General features: G+C 37.1%; 2 protein-coding genes across 2 annotated transcripts; both read left to right on the top strand.

Annotated features, from left to right (window-relative positions):
- The first annotated feature begins 4,631 nt into the window (after positions 1-4,631).
- Positions 4,632-8,252, top strand: LOC126598631 (glycerol-3-phosphate dehydrogenase [NAD(+)] GPDHC1, cytosolic-like). Its single transcript, XM_050264997.1, has 6 exons — positions 4,632-4,836; positions 5,330-5,987; positions 6,155-6,376; positions 7,055-7,302; positions 7,698-7,837; positions 7,967-8,252. Exons 2-6 carry the CDS (start codon positions 5,330-5,332, stop codon positions 8,124-8,126), a joined length of 1,428 nt encoding a protein of 475 aa, XP_050120954.1. The 5' UTR covers positions 4,632-4,836; the 3' UTR covers positions 8,127-8,252.
- A 4,798-nt stretch (positions 8,253-13,050) lies between these two features.
- Positions 13,051-14,877, top strand: LOC126598632 (B3 domain-containing protein At2g24670-like). Its single transcript, XM_050264998.1, has one exon. It carries the CDS (start codon positions 13,133-13,135, stop codon positions 14,249-14,251), a length of 1,119 nt encoding a protein of 372 aa, XP_050120955.1. The 5' UTR covers positions 13,051-13,132; the 3' UTR covers positions 14,252-14,877.
- Positions 14,878-17,019: the final 2,142 nt, after the last annotated feature.

Raw genomic sequence — 17,019 nt, 5'->3', positions numbered from 1 at the left:
ATATACAAACAAGTTTGGTGGTTGGATCGTTAAAATTAGTTTCATAGAATTCGTATCCCATCAAAACAATAGATTGGATCGTTAAAATTAGTTTCATAGAATTCGTATCCCATCAAAACAATAGATTCACTAACACTTAGAGTCTATTTATACTTTCATTAAGTATAACATAAGATTTTGTGGTATCCACTTGTGTAAATATTTTAAATTGACGATCAAATTCATTCATTGTATTCGTATAGGGTCAAGGAGTTTAGTTGTAAAAAATCATCAAAATCGGAGTTAAAATAACCGTTAAATCGTGATTTTTTGTTTTATAACCGTCGAAAAGTTTTGTCTCATTACTTGATCTCTGAATGTTTGTTTTTTGTGATTTTTGGCGTATGCAATCTCGAAGCATATACAAACAAGTTTGACAGTTGGATCGTTAAAATTAGTTTCATAGAATTCGTATCCCATCAAAACGATAGATTCACTAACACTTACAGTTTATTTATACTTTCATTAACTATAACATTAGATTTTGTGGAATCCACTTGTGTAAATATTTTAAATTGACGATCGAATTCATTCATTGTATTCGTATAGGGTCAAGAAGTGTAGTTGTAAAAAATCATCAAAATCGGAGTTAAAATAACCGTTAAATCATGATTTTTTTGTTTTATAACCGTCGAAAAGTTTTGTCTCATTACTTGATCTCTGAATGTTTGTTTTTTGTGATTTTTGGCGTATGCGATCTCGAAACATATACAAACAAGTTTAACGGTTGGATCGTTAAATTTAGTTTCATAGAATTCGTATCTCATCAAAACAATAGATTCACTAACACTTAGAGTTTATTTATACTTTCATTATGTAAATATTTTAAATTGACGATCAAATTCATTCATTGTATTCGTATAGGGTCAAGGAGTGTAGTTGTAAAACAATCATCAAAATCGGAGTTAAAATAACCGTTAAATCGTGATTTTTTGTTTTATAACCGTAAAAAAGTTGTCTCATAACTTGATCTCTGAATGTTTGTTTTTTGTGATTTTTGGCATATGCAATCTCGAAGCATATACAAACAAGTTTGACGGTTGGATCGTTCAAATTAGTTTCATAGAATTCGTATCACATCAAAACAATAGATTCACTAAAACTTAGAGTTTATTTATACTTTCGTTAAGTATAACATAAGATTTTGTGGTATCCACTTGTGTAAATATTTTAAATTGATGATTAAATTCATTCATTGTATTCGTATAGGGTCAAGGAGTGTAGTTGTAAAAAATCATCAAAATCGGAGTTAAAATAACCGTTAAATCATGAATTTTTGTTTTATAACCGTCAAAACGCTTTGTCTGATTACTTGATCTCTGAATGTTTTTTTTTTGTGATTTTTGGCGTATGCGATCTCGAAGCATATACAAACAAGTTTGACGACTTGATCGTTAAAATTAGTTTCATAGAATTCGTATCCCATCAAAACAATAGATTCACTAACACTTAGAGTTTATTTATACTTTCATTAAGTATAACATAAGATTTTGTGGTATCCACTTGTGTAAATATTTTAAATTGATGATCAAATTCATTCATTGTATTCGTATAGGATCAAGGAGTGTATTTGTAAAAAATCATCAAAATCAGAGTTAAAATAACCGTTAAATCGTGATTTTTTGTTTTATAACCGTCGAAACGTTTTGTCTGATTACTTGATCTCTGAATGTTTGTTTTTTGTGATTTTTGGCATATGCGATCTCGAAGCATATACAAACAAGTTTGACGGTTGGATCGTTAAAATTAGTTTCATAGAATTCGTATCCCATCAAAACAATAGATTCACTAACACTTAGAGTTTATTTATACTTTCATTAAGTATAACATAAGATTTTGTGATATCCACTTGTGTAAATATTTTAAATTGACGATCAAATTCATTCGTTGTATTCGTATAGGGTCAAGGAGTGTAGTTGTAAAAAATCATCAAAATTGGAGTTAAAATAACCGTTAAATCGTGATTTTTTGTTTTATAACCGTCGAAAAGTTTTGTCTCCTTACTTGATCTCTGAATGTTTGTTTTTTATGATTTTTGGTGTATGCGATCTCGAAGCACATACAAATAAGTTTGATGGTTGGATCATTAAAATTAGTTTCATAGAATTCGTATCCCATCAAAACAATAGATTCACTAACACTTAGAGTTTATTTATACTGTCATTAAGTATAACATAAGATTTTGTGGTATCCACTTGTGTAAATATTTTAAATTGGACGATCAAATTCATTCATTGTATTCGTATAGGGTCAAGGAGTGTAGTTGTAAAAAATCATCAAAATCGGAGTTAAAATAACCGTTAAATCGTGATTTTTTGTTTTATAACTGTCGAAAGGTTTTGTCTCATTACTTGATCTCTGAATGTTTGTTTTTTGTGATTTTTGGCGTATGAGATCTCGAAGCATATACAAACAAGTTTGACGGTTGGATCGTTGAAATTAGTTTCGTAGAATTCGTATCAAAATAATAGATTCACTAACACTTAGAGTTTATTTAAACTTTCATTAAGTATAAGATAAGTTTTTGTGGTATCCACCTGTGTAAATATTTTGAATTGACGATGAAATTCATTCATTGTATTCGTATAGGGTCAAGGAGTGTAGTTGTCAAAAAATCATCAAAATCGGAGTTAAAATAACCGTTAAATCGTGACTTTTTGTTTTATAACCATCGAAAAGTTTTGTCTCATTACTTGATCTCTGAATGTTTTTTTTTTGTGATTTTTGGCGTATGCGATCTCGAAGCATGTACAAACAAGTTTGACAGTTGGATCATTGAAATTAGTTTCATGTATCCCATCAAGTTCAATGGTATATATATATATATATATATATATATTATGTAGATATATATATATATATATATTTATTTATTATGTATAATTATTATAGTTTTTAGGGGTATAAAATTTAATTTAAAATTTAATATATATATATATATATATATTATGTAGATATATATATATATATATATTTATTATGTATAATTATTATAGTTTTTAGGGGTATAAAATTTAATTTAAAATTTAATATATATATATATATATATAATTATTATAGTTTTAAACTCTTTAGGGGTATAAAATTGTTAAATTAATATATATATAATTATTATAGTATTTTTTAGGGTTATAAAATTATTAAATTAATATTCTGCTTATCGTGTATCGTGTTACCCACGTGTATATCCGAACCAACCCGTTATCTTAACAGGTGCTTATCGGGTTACCCGATAATACCCGATTCGTTATCGTGTCGACCTGAACACCTGCTAATTTCGTGTCGTGTCGTGTCGGGTTATCGGGTCGTGTCAGGAATTGCCAGGCCTAGTGGGTTCAAAAAAAAAAAAACAAAAAAAAAAGCGGTACCATTCACACTCAAAAGTCAAAATTAATATGGAATCCACTCTTTGAGTTCCTATATATAGGCTCTATATTTGAGAATTTCTATGGAGTATCCAGCAAGTCTCTATATATAGAGATATTTTGAGGACTTCAATGTTGGCTCATTGGAATCCTTCTGCCTCTATATTTAGGGATTATACGGTTGTATGAACTTCATTTAGGGTCTCTATTGGAGATCCTCTAAGTAATTGAACAACTTCTTATATTGTCAAATAATTGTATGATGGAACTTCAACTATTTTTCCAAATAAACCCCCTTTAAGATCTTTAATCCTAGGGTCATTGTACTTATTTGTTTCAAGGATCAAAGTAGAAGAAATCTGAATGATACTTATCCTTGGAGCGTGCTTTAAATCCAATGTAACACCAACTCCTTTCAAAGCTTGAAACCACATTGTATAGCTCCTCCTCTTAGGCTCAAAATGAAGAAGCCGTCGAAGTTTTGACACATTCTTGGCTTTGGATGAGTGTAGGAAGAAAGCAAGTGTAATGTTTTTTCCCCTCATGGAAAGAAAGACAACTAGTGGTAAATCACGATTATTCATTATTTTCGAGCTCGAAGAAGGCTAGTTGAGAATAACACCTTACCCATGACCACCATCAAGCAGATTCACGGCTATAACTAGCGGTTGTAGTGTTTTGTTTTCTCTATTTTGAATGTATAACTCTATTTTCTTTCCAAGAAAAAAAAAAGCTTCTCTCTACTAAGATGAGTCATGAGTACTATTTCTTATCTCTAAATTTTATCTCTATCAAGGATCTTAGACGATAAATTTCCAAATATTTCTCTTCACTTGTAAGTGAGGTTATAGGTTTGATTCTCGTTAAAGGCGAATATGAACCACATTATTACTAGCGCATTGTGAGGCTTAGCCCACTCTCCACTCTCCACTCCTTAGTGTAGATTATATCGTTTGTTGAAAAGAAAAAAAAAAGAAGAAGAAGTTCAGCATGTGGATTTTATGTGTATTGGTTAAATAATCTAGACTTTAGATTTTCACACTTGAGTTTAGTTCATCTTTTGCCACAAATATTATATGTTACAATGGGGTTTTAGCACCCGTGATCGAACTCCGACCAAAATAATCCAATATTAATGACCGTTGGGGAAGTTGGCAGAATCTAAAACCTATTAATGACTTTAGCACCCAACTCAACCTCAACTGCACCCATTAATGCCTTTTATGGCTTTTTTTGTTCCTCCTCAGCCTGAGCTTCTTCATGTTAGTTACATTTTTGTCACCTCCATCGCACTTTTTGGTGTCTTTCCGTCCGGCTTCAATTTTTCAGCATTATATCCACCGCCAGTGCGGCCGGGTCTCTGAGCTGACAGGAATTTGAGTGAACAACCCAACACAACTTTGACCAAAAAAGCTTTGTAATTTCCGACAAGGTTGGTATTTTTTGTTGATTTTTTCTTCTTCTTGTTCTTTAATTTCTGAGCTTTGACAAAGTGTTTTTGAAGTTTATGGTTTGGTAGATGAACAACTTCAGGCGGAGATAACAATATAATTTGAATATTTGGGTTTTTTTTGTTTTTTGGCATACTCTTTGGAATTCTTAAATAAAAAGGAAGAGACTTGCATTGCATGCATAGGATGAAGTCTTGTCCCTTTTCTTGTTTGTATCAGTTTCTGCCGGATTTGTTTAGCAACAAATCTTGATTGGTGGGTCGTAAAATCTGATTAAAAATATCATACATTTCAATATTGTGTATTGGGAGAGCGATCATATAAATATAAAAGATGGGTTGTTCTTAAATTCTGACTTGGTTAGAAACTTTCAAGATCAGTTGGAATTATAGAAAAACCTGCATAAGCAAGTAGTTGGGGAGTTTTTTCAGTTTTGTGTGTTATTGTTGATGGTCTTATTTTGCTTGGATTTAGATGGTGGGGAGCATTGAAGCTATGAATCGTAATTTGTACTCGAACGGGTCTGTTCAGAACTTTAATGCATTGGAGGAGAAGCTTGACGAGCTCCGGAGCCGCCTTGGGAAGGCTAATGGTGACCCTTTGAGAATTGTTGGTGTCGGGGCGGGTGCTTGGGGCAGTGTTTTTGCTGCTGTGTTGCAAGATAGCTATGGTCAATTTCGAGACAAGGTTCAAATAAGGATATGGAGAAGACCGGGAAGAGCTGTTGATAGAGCCACCGCTGAACATATTTTTGAAGTGATCAATTCGAGGGAAGATGTGTTGAGGAGGTTGATCAGGCGATGTGCGTATTTGAAATATGTGGAGGCAAGGCTAGGGGATCGAACACTTTATGCCGATGAGATTTTGAAAGATGGGTTTTGTTTGAACATGGTTGAGACGCCGCTGTGCCCTTTGAAGGTTGTGACTAGTTTGCAGGAGGCAGTTTGGGATGCTGATATTGTAGTGAATGGCTTGCCATCAACGGAAACAAAAGAGGTGTTTGAAGAGATTAGTAATTATTGGAAGGAAAGAATCACAGATCCTATTATCATCTCTTTGGCAAAAGGTATCGAGGCCGCACTTGAGCCTCTCCCGCGTATCATAACTCCCACGCAAATGATTCATCAAGCGAGTATGTTTCTCTTCTTTTAATTTGACTGTGAACCTTCAGTATGTTGGGTTTTAACTTTAAAGTTCAATTAGAAATATGCTACTGAAGTGAGTAAAGCTAAAGTAACTGTCGTATATTGTTATTGCCACTTCTCAATTTCTGTTCATTCTTTTCTGTATGACTCGCAGCCGGTGTACCTATAGAGAACATACTTTATCTGGGTGGCCCAAACATTGCCTCAGAAATCTACAACAAAGAATATGCTAATGCTCGAATATGCGGAGCTGAAAAGTGGAGAAAACCTCTCGCAAAGTTCTTAAGGCAACCCCATTTTATTGTCTGGGACAATAGCGATCTTGTTACACATGAAGTCATGGGTGGCTTAAAGAATGTCTATGCCATTGGAGCAGGTAAATCTGAAGTTCATTCTGACAGACATATCTCATACGATAAAGGTGGACTCCAGTAAAAAGAAATGAACTTTTAGGTGTTCAAGAATTTAATTACAAGGAACAACTTCGGATACCAATCATCTTGACTTCCGATGTCCTTTTTCATAAACATGAAAATGGAATACAGTGAATGAGAAATCAAGTTTTCTGCTTGGTTATTGTTGTTCACCTTCATTTGAGTTCTTGTAATTTTTGTTCCACTTCATTAAATTTCTGAGCTACGTACACCTGATACCGTGTTAATGAGGACAGATTTGAAGAGAAGTATTTTGATGCTTTTATATGATTTAGAGTCCTCTTTTTACGAAAACACTACTCTTCAATTCTGTCCTCAAGGTATCAGATGTATGAAGCTCCGAACCATGCTAAGAGGGATATGTTTTCATTAAAATCACAGGCTATCCTGTTCCCTTATTTACGAGCTGACATTACTGTTTCAAATGGAATAATTCACAACTGACTGTTCAAGAACTGTCAGAAAATTCCTGCCCGGACAAACATGAAATTTGTTGTATATGAACTGTAGTTGCCCGGCATTGCTTAGGGAAGCTTCTCGGAAGAATGGAAAACCAATTCAGTTCTATAGCTATAAATATTGGATGATGTAATGGCCATTTTTCCTTTTAATTTTCTCAGGGATGGTAGCAGCCCTCACAAAGGAGAGTGCTACTAGCAAATCCGTATACTTTGCACATTGTACCTCAGAGATGATATTTATCACTCATTTGTTGACGGAAGAGCCCGAGAAACTTGCAGGGCCTTTGTTGGCTGACACATATGTAACCCTGTTGAAAGGTCGCAATGCATGGTATGGGCAAATGTTAGCCAAAGGGGAACTAAACCGGGATATGGGTGAAAACATCAGTGGCAAAGGAATGATTCAGGTATTAGTTATTTTCGTTTTCAATCCCTTACAAGATATATTCATTTCAAGTCACAATTATACCTCAGTAATTAATTTAAAAGAGAAATGATTGACCGGTAAAAGTATGTGCAATCAAGTAAACATTTTAGTTATCAAATCATCAGACGAGGCACATCTAAATAAGGATTGAAGATGTGTGACATTGTATTAAAGTGTAAGAAGAATGTGTGAAGAATATGATTACTCCTCCATAACAGCACTAGCAAAGATCTAGTCCCGCTAAAACGTGCCCTTGTCATTCCATTGAGGAATTTTTTTGCTTCTAGGGGTGTCCAGCTAAAACGTGCCCTTGTAATCCATTTCTTCTAACTTGTTACCGATCTATATATAATGCTCTGACCCCTTTGCTTCTAGGGTGTCTCTGCAGTCAAAGCATTTTATGAACTTCTCAGTCAGTCGAGCTTAAATGTGTTGCATCCAGAAGAAAACAAGCCTGTTGCTCCTGTAGAGCTCTGCCCCATCTTGAAGACGCTATATAAAATACTGATAACACGGTAATTTCCCGTAAACTTATAATTCGAAAGATAATACTTAGTACGACCCGGATCATGTTTGGCATTACTTTGTATAATATGTTTGGTATGTATATCAATTCTTTGCCATGTGTGTTGTTTTATCCCCAGGAAGCAATCATCGCAAGCTATTCTTCAAGCGTTGAGGGATGAAAACTTGAACGATCCCAGGGAACGCATTGAGATTGCACAGAGCCATGTCTTCTATAGGCCTTCCCTCCTCGGACAGCCTTTGACTAGTTTCCGACTGCAAGATAAAGTGGTGATATAGGGGTTTAAAACTATTTGTATCTTTGGATCGAGAAATTGGTCACTAAAGGAAATATGTACCCATCTGGCACCGCTTGTATTTGGTTAATCTTAGTAATAAAACACCTTATCACTTCTGTTCAAACAATCATTTGTCCTGTTTCACAATTTTTAGGTGATCTAATCTAGCAATTTAATTCAATTTCCATGATTCCGGAATGGCTGGAGACCAATTGGGTTTAATAATTCCTGGGTTTTATTTCGATAATTTGTTTACTTGGTTAAAAACAAGTTGCTTTTGCTGCAGTTTCGGTGAAAAGTAATGGAAATTGTTGTGATGGTTTTGCATGTGAAAACATGATAAGTGTTTGATGAATTGTGTATGTGCAACTCTGTATATCTTGCCGCTCTTACTGCACCGGCTTAGCCTGATATGAAATGCTGCTTTGGGATCTGCATGTCGATTTCTTCATTCTGTATATATGATGTAGAAATTCACCGTCAGGTTTTTCACTGATGCTTTTCAGAAGCCACTCAAACAAATTTAAGAGGCTTACTGGGCTGGAGGATTTTCTTCTGGACAGAGATGCTGCAAGGCTGCATACTGTTCATGATGGAAGTGTTTTACATAATGTGTCAGAGCAGGAGCCGAAGTCCAATGGTAAGTCACCTCCCGCTAGTTCTTGCCAATCCATTTAGAGGATCTCATGGAATTGAAGGATCCTGTGAAAGTTGAAACCTATGCATGTTGAGGCACCTATCAGTTCTTGCCACTCCATTTAGAGGATCTCATGGAATTGAAGGATCCTGTGAAAGTTGAAACCTATGCATGTTGAGGCACCTATCAGTTCTTGCCAATCCATTTAGAGGATCTCATGGAATTGAAGGATCCTTTGAAAGTTGAAACCTATGCATGTTGAGGCACCTATCAGTACTGTTCCAGATAGTGGTACTCCTATGCTGCATTGTTATAGGTCCCTGCAGATGAATAAAAATGACTCTGGTCCTGTGGAGAAACTTGATCGTGCTATGATTTTTCTTCCTTCTCTTCCAACTAAAAAAAGAGTTGTCCAATACTGTAGCTTCCACCAGAGATGGATTTGCATTGACTGGGAGTGCGGCAATGGCAAAGGTGAGACCAACAATAGGGCTCATTGACATTGGAGAATGTGACAACTCCTACCTGTTTCGTGTATCTCTTCCAGGAGTGAGGAGATGAAAGTAAGTTTCTCTATACAACCACCTGTATTGCCCCTTGATACTACCCCTTTTATACGAATCAAATGATGCAGACTGATGATTTCATTTTCCACCGCAGGGGAATTCAGCTGTGAATTGTGATGAAACGAAATGATGTCAAGTAGTAAGTAGGCTTAGCTAAAATTTAGTCAGCCAATGTGTATTTGTTAGGAACACTGACATAAGTTCTGTTCTTGCCAAATTCCACTGCGTGATATTGTCGTTGAATTGATGCATGGTGAAGGTCAAAATACAAGATGAACGTTTCACATGCATGCCTGGAAAATGTTACTGTTGAATCCCACATCGGCCAGAGGGAAAATATTACTTTTGATACTGACTTGCTGCAGAAAATGCTTGCAGCTGCTGCTACTGGTGGTGGATATACATACTACTAAGCAAAGTTTGTGATGTGCAATCGACTGATGTGGTAATCAATCTAAACCCAACATGTTAAAATTTGAGTGAGCTATTAATACCATATCGGTATCTGAGCGTTGGTCACTATCGGTTCCATGTAGGGATGGCAATTCTAACCGTTAAACCCAATAATCGTGGATAACCGCCCGAATAGATTGGATTTGGATATGAAAATTCGGGTATGGTATGGATATGGGGAAAAACCGTGAACTTTATTCGGTTATGGTTTTGGATATGGTTATAGGGGTCCCCAATCCATATCCATCCCCGAATCCAACCCGAATATATTGTGTGTGTATATATATATATATATATTTATTTATTTATCAAACCCTCTCTATACTAATTCATTATGCATGCATCAAACCCTATACTATTTTTATTATGCACCAAACATCATGCATGGGGCATACCAACAACCTCATCAATTCAATACTCTTATTGTTATACTTAACCAAATTAATTCATTGAATCATTTTATATATCAATTATCAAATGTTCCAAGTTTATCAGATTCATCTCTCTTCAAAAGTCTCATTGTCAAGAAATTAATTCATTAAATCAATTTGTTTTGTCTTCCTTTCGTATTTACTTTTGTCCTTTTTTTTTTTTTATTGGACCAATTTATCATATTGGCTTATCATAAACAACTTCAAATATATTGTTATGTCTTTGTAATTGGATGCTGTTATTTAATGATGGAATTAGTATCTACTAAAATTTATAGTGCATCAATTGGATGAATATAATTTTTTTTTAATTTTTTGACGAAAATGGATATAACCGATAACCGATTGAAAATCCGTTAACCGGTGGATATGGTTATGGATAATCCCCGATGGTTAATTTGCGGTTATGAATATGGTTAATTTTCGTGGTTATGTGGATGAATATAGGATTTCCGTCTTCAAACCGAACCGTTGCTATCCCTAGTTCCATGCCGTGTTACCATCACGCACAATAATTTTTTGTGGCATATGGCTGCCAACAACAAGTACGCTTATGGTGGGTATATGCCAATTGAGCTCCATACACGACCGACTATCCCATCGGTTGAGCTATCTCCATACTTATTTTTATAAGTATGATTATTGTGGAGCAAAAAATAATCAAGAATATGAAGGCGACACGTGGATTTTTAGGTGAAAAAGACAAAATTACCCTCGAGGCACACCGGAACTCCCACGCGCAAGCAGTGGATAATAACAGCTCAATCAAGGTCAATGTGATCAAAATAGGTATTTATTCAAAACATATTTTATCTATCCTCATCAAATCCAACCCCCAATCATTCTTTCAAATTAGGATTGATTACCAAATTTAATTGATTAATTTCCTAATTAATTTACTAATTGATTGCAAGATATTATTTTGACATACTATCTTGCAATTAGAGCAAAAAACCAACATAAGTCACCATACCCCTTTTCTCCAAATAGGGCCGGCCACACCACTATAAATGGCCCTCATTTCTCCAAAAAACCTAAGTCCAATTCTCTTCTAAAATTATCCAAATTTCTCTAAACAATATTCCCTCAAATTCTAACTTTGGCATCAGAGGTTTTTTGGCCAAAGTGCCCCCCCTCTAATTCATCGTGGGCGAGTGAGGCTCTTGACCTTGACCTAAGGTGTTAATTGTTTTGCAGATGCATTTTCGTCCAAGAAGAAGGCGGAAAATTGCATCCACAATTATGTCAGTTAGTATTACGGTTTAGTGGTATTCCTCTTCACTTGTAAGTGAGAGGTTTTAGGTTCGATTATCACCAAAGGCAAATATGAACTACATTATTGCTAGCCCATTATGAGGCTAAACTCATCCTCTCTCCCTTTAGTATAGATAATATCATTTGGTAAAAAAATATATATGATTATTCACAAAATCTTTAACCCTATAATATGGTAACTAGAGAAAATGGTTGAAAAAATGATGCATGAATTCCCAACTTATTTTGGGATGCTCCAAATTATGAACAGAGGATCCAACGATGTTCTAATTTAATTTAAATTACATGGAGATGAGTTTGAATTTGAATAATACTTAAGTACTCGCTAGTGAGTATCTTATATACTTACTTTCTGATTTGTTTTAATCAAAACATGACACGTGTTTGTTATTTTTAAAAGTCCAAGAAAATTTAAATAATATATGCCCCATTGTTTAAAACAATAAAACATGTATTAAAATATCACTGGGTTGGGTCTAAAAACGAGTAAATAAAGTACTCAATAATGAGTACCTAACTATTATGGGAAATTTATTTGAACTCATATAACTTTTTTCTACACCCAATTTAAATTTTAAAGCTGAAGTGTCTTTTTTACCCTATTGCCTAATTACCGTCAAGTACAAGATAAAATGAACAATAAAACCAAAATTTATCATTAAACCCACAACCAATAATCAAACCCTACCATCACGCAATCTTACTTCCTTGAAAATGCATAAGCCTTTGGTGCAGCAATATTATGATTGTACTAGCTGTATGTTATTTTTGAGTTTTTACATGCTTATGTTATTGTTTATGGATTCGAAGTAACCAAGGATTGTTCAAACTTCAGATCACATGAATGAAAAGTTGATCCAACGGACCGTGTAAAATTTTTGGATTTTGTACTAAATGTTGGAGGGATTTGATGATCCAATTTTCGATCATTTGCAAAAAAACATACTGAATTTTGGCTTGAACAAAAATAAAAAAAAATAAAAAGGGATTTAAATTTTTGAAATTTTTTAATCATGATTAAGCGAAATCAAGAGATAAAGGATTAATGAAAACATATATAGAATTAAGCAAACTCGGCCAAAAAAGGATTAAGCATGAGACAAATATGTGAGAAATACGGCTCTCTTTACGTCTTGAATGAGTTTCACAACACTGATTTTGGGTTTTCATTTTCTAAATAGGGTTTAAAGAGATATTGATAGTTTGGTTAAAAATAATATAGGTATAAAGAGTAAGTTAGGTGTAAAAAAAAGTTATATGAGTTCAAATAAAATTTCCCAAATATTATCCCTATATTTTTTAGTTAAATTGTTAAGTAATTATTCTTTATTTTGGAAAATAAATGTAATACCAAATCCTTTTTGGTAAATTACATATTAATTACATAATAATTGTATGCATCAAAAAGCCACTTTCAACGGGTCAATTAGATATTTGACCCGAATCCGCATTCATTCTCTAGTTACCGTTGGGAACTAAATAAGCTTGAAGCCCAAGAGCTCTCTCTCTCGCGCTCAGACAGAGAAGGAAAAGGGTTCCAAAACCCTAAAACCCCTCTTCAGATCTCTGTCAATTCGTTCAAATTCATCCCTTTCTAGCCAAACCCTAACGACCCTTTTCAGTTCTTGGTCATTTTGTTACGTCGATGGCTTCTCCACTCGCTTCTTTCAATCTCTCAAGAAAAAGAGCAGAAGAAGAGAAGATGGTTGTGGGGTTTCTGACGATGGAGGACTTCAAGGGCAGGGACTTTAATGACGATTTTCATCGTTCTTTGTCCTCCATCGATCGTCTGTGCGAGGTTCTTTGCGTTCGTATTCGGAAAAACGAGCGAGAGAAACAACTGAAGGATGGCATTGCCGGAAAAAGGATCAAACCCTCAAGTTCAACACCAACAGATGTTGCTTCTTCTTCTTGTTCAAATTCTGCCCCTTTTCAGCTCCCTGGCATACTGCCGCAGTGCAAATGTTTCAATCTGGGTTTTGATCATAAGAAGCAACAGAAGAACGAGATCCGACAGTCCAGTTTCAATTTCAATTGGGCGCTGCAGGATAACCCTAAGAAACCAAGGTCAAAATCTAGTTTTGGGCAGAACCCTACTACCGCTACTGCTACTCATGAATATGTTGATCTGAAGAGTAATATTGATTCGACGTTGAAAAGAAAATATGATGGTGATGAAGATTGGTCTGCTTCCAAGAAGAAGACGAAGACGAAGAAGAGGGTGTACACCAAGAACAACAAGACTAGTTATCTCTGTCCTCCGCCTGATTTGCCGGAAGAATACAAGAAATTGATCATCGGCAAGATGAACGGGACAGAGTTGACACTGCTCATACAGAAGAAGTTGTACCCCACTGACGTCAACCCCAACCATAACAGGTTGTCTTTGCCTCCGCTTCAAGTTTTGTCCGGCAGTTTCCTCACATCTAATGAGATTGAAACCCTTAATCCGAAGCGGAGTCAGAAAAGTCGTGATCTGGGTTTCCTTAATATTCCATTTATCGATCCAAGGCTCAAGCTTAAAGAAAACAAAGGGATCAACTTGAGTCTGTGGACGCTGTCGAACTCAGACAGAAAATCCTATGCGTTGAAAACTAGTTGGGGTAAGGTTGTTAAGAAGAACAAGCTGGTTGCTGGTGATGTAATCCAGGTTTGGTCATTCAGGGCTAATGGCAATCAGCTTCACTTGGCAATTGTTTTGGTTCAAAGAGCTACGGAATGTAGCAATCAGAGTGGAGGGAGCAGCCATGTTTTTTTATGGTGATCATGGAATTAAGTGGAGCGGCGAGAGAAGTAAACGAGCGGAATGTAGCACAAGTGCATGTAGCGATGAAGTCGTGGACACCTACAGTCAGGGGCGGATCTATTAAGGGACCAGGGTGGTCCGGGACCACCCAAAGCTCGGAAAAATGGCTGTGAGGATCTTCAAGGACCACCCAAGTCTGGGCAGTGATGGAGAAGAACAGCAGCCATGGCTGCTCTGGTCGCTGTGCATTTCAGAATGAGGAAGAAGAAAGCCAATTTTTTTTTTTAAATGACTTGGCCAAAACGACGTTGTTTTGAGCCAAGTCATTAAAAAAAATTTAAAACCTCACTACTCACTCACGTGAGAACCCTCAGACAGCCCCTTCACACAGCAATCAGAAGTTTAGAACTTCACTTTACCAAATCGTTCAACTCTCTTCGTTCTCGTTACCAAATCCTTCACACAACAAGGTCCGCTCTCGTTCCTTACGGCGTCGGCATCGATCAACTCTCTTCTGCACTGCACTCTAGTTTCTGAATCTGATATTTTAATTTTGATTGCACTGCACTCTAGTTTCTGAATCTGAATCTGCACTACACAGCAATTAGAACTTCACTCTCTTCTTGATCTCGTTCCTTCAGGTTTGTACTCTACTACTCTGCTCTCTTTAACTCTGTCCATTAAATCCACTATCTGAATCTACCGTGTGTGGAGCCAAAAATATTCACAGGGCGACACGTGGATTTTTGGACAAAAATGACAAAAATACCCTTGCAGTACAACAAGGTTCCTACGCGCAAGCAGCGGGCAACCCTCTTTCAACCAAGACAGAAGTGCCCAAAATAGGTAACAATTCAAAGTCCATCTCATCAAATCCTTTCTACAAGGTAATTCCCAAACACATTCCTTTTAAATTATGTTAATTGGCTAATTAATGGGTTTATTGCCTAATTAACCCATTAATTGTCAATTAAACCATCCATTATATCCAAATAACTACAAAATACATCCAATTCAACCCTAAAACACCACATGGCCGGCTATCCCCATTTCAAAACCTAATCCATCACTTTTTTCTACATTTTTCACCATTTCTTCCTTTTTATTACCCAATAAATTCAAAAACCACCAAAACATTCATCTTATGTTTAATAGCCAAATAAATTGGCTAATTAAACCTAAATTAAACCTAAAAACCCTAGCCACCTCCTATCCCTATAAATATACTCCCATTCTCACCAAAAAGCTAATTCCAACACTTTGGCAAAAATCCCAAAATTCTCTAAACACTCTTTCTCTCTAAATTCTAACTTTGGCATCGGAGGTTCTTCGGCCAAAGCCCCCCCCATTCATCGTGGGCGCGTGAGGCTCTTGGCCTTAACCTAAGGTGTTAATTGTTTTGTAGGTGCAAAATCGTCCAAGATCGAGGAGGAAGAAATTTGCATCCACAAATTGGTGCTTTCATTGAGAGTTGAAATCCATACTCGTAGAAGACTCTCGCAAAAAAAAGGTTTTTTCTTTATTTTCTAGTCCATTTGAATATTTTTCATACGTTCTTATTATTAGAATTTTTTATTTGCAAAGGTTCTTTGATAGAACGTATAAGCAAAATATAATGGCTAGAAATTTAGAAAATTCCATAAGTGAAAATTCTAGTGTTCAAGAAATGGGAGTGCGGAGATCCGTGAGGCAAAATGCGACAATAAGGGGAGCAGCATCACCACCACGAGTTTCCACCATGGGAACCACCGCGGTGGCTACCTCGGTAGCCATCCACGGCGAGGTCCATGGTGCCTTCACCACGGCCACCATGGGAACCACCACGGTGGCTACTTCGGTAGCCATTCGTGGCGAGGTCCATGGAGCTTTCACCACGGCCCGAGCCGTGCCATCCAAGGCTCACGGTACCAAGACCACGACCCAAGCCGTGCCATCCAAGTTTACATGGACCCAAGCCCAAGCCTCGTATTCACATGCACCGCGCGTTGAGCAGCCTACTTCCGTCGAGCAGCCCACTCCCGTAGCCCAGCCTGCTCCTACCAAGCAGCCTGTTCTCGTGACCCAGCCTGCTCCCAACGAGCAGCCCACTCCCGTGGTCCAGCCTGCTTCCGTCGAGCAGCCCACTCCCGTGGCCCAGCCTGTTCCTGCCAAGCAGCCTGTTCTCGTGACCCAGCCTGCTCCCGACGAGCAGCCTACTCCCGTGGTCCAGCCTGCTTCCGTCGAGCAGCCCACTCCTGTGGCCCAGCCTGCTCCTGCCAAGCAGCCTGCTCTCGTGACCCAGCCTGCTCCCGACGAGCAGCTCACTCCCGTGGTCCAGCCTGCTTCCGTCGAGCAGCCCACTCTCACGGCCCAACCTACTCCTGCCGAGCAGCCTGCTCTCGTGACCCAACCTGCTCCCGACGAGCAACCCACTCTCATGGCCCATCATGCTCCAGTGGCTTTCCAAGCAGCCCAAGTCGACCCAAGACTATCTCAACCATCCGGACCTACCATCGAGCCGGGGGCATTCTCACCATATTTTTTCGCGAATTTGACATTTCCCAATTCAAATCTCGCGCCTGGAGTCTACCACATTTCCACTGCCCAAGGAGGCGCATTCCTTCCAAGCTATTCCAATCCAAATGGTGAACAACACTTGTCTCGACAAGTCATAGAGTTGACGAGTGCCCTTGCACAACAGACAACTTTGGTGAATCAACTTTTGCAACGCATCGGGATCCAACGTGCCCGGACGAGGTATCCCAAAGTAGGATAAGGGCAGACGAACCTTTCCAGCAGCGTCCCGG

This window comes from Malus sylvestris, chromosome 14 (assembly GCF_916048215.2).
Source record: "Malus sylvestris chromosome 14, drMalSylv7.2, whole genome shotgun sequence".
NCBI lineage: Eukaryota > Viridiplantae > Streptophyta > Magnoliopsida > Rosales > Rosaceae > Malus > Malus sylvestris.
The sequence above is the reverse complement of the archived record's forward strand: the minus strand, read 5'-3'. Positions and strand labels throughout refer to the sequence as shown.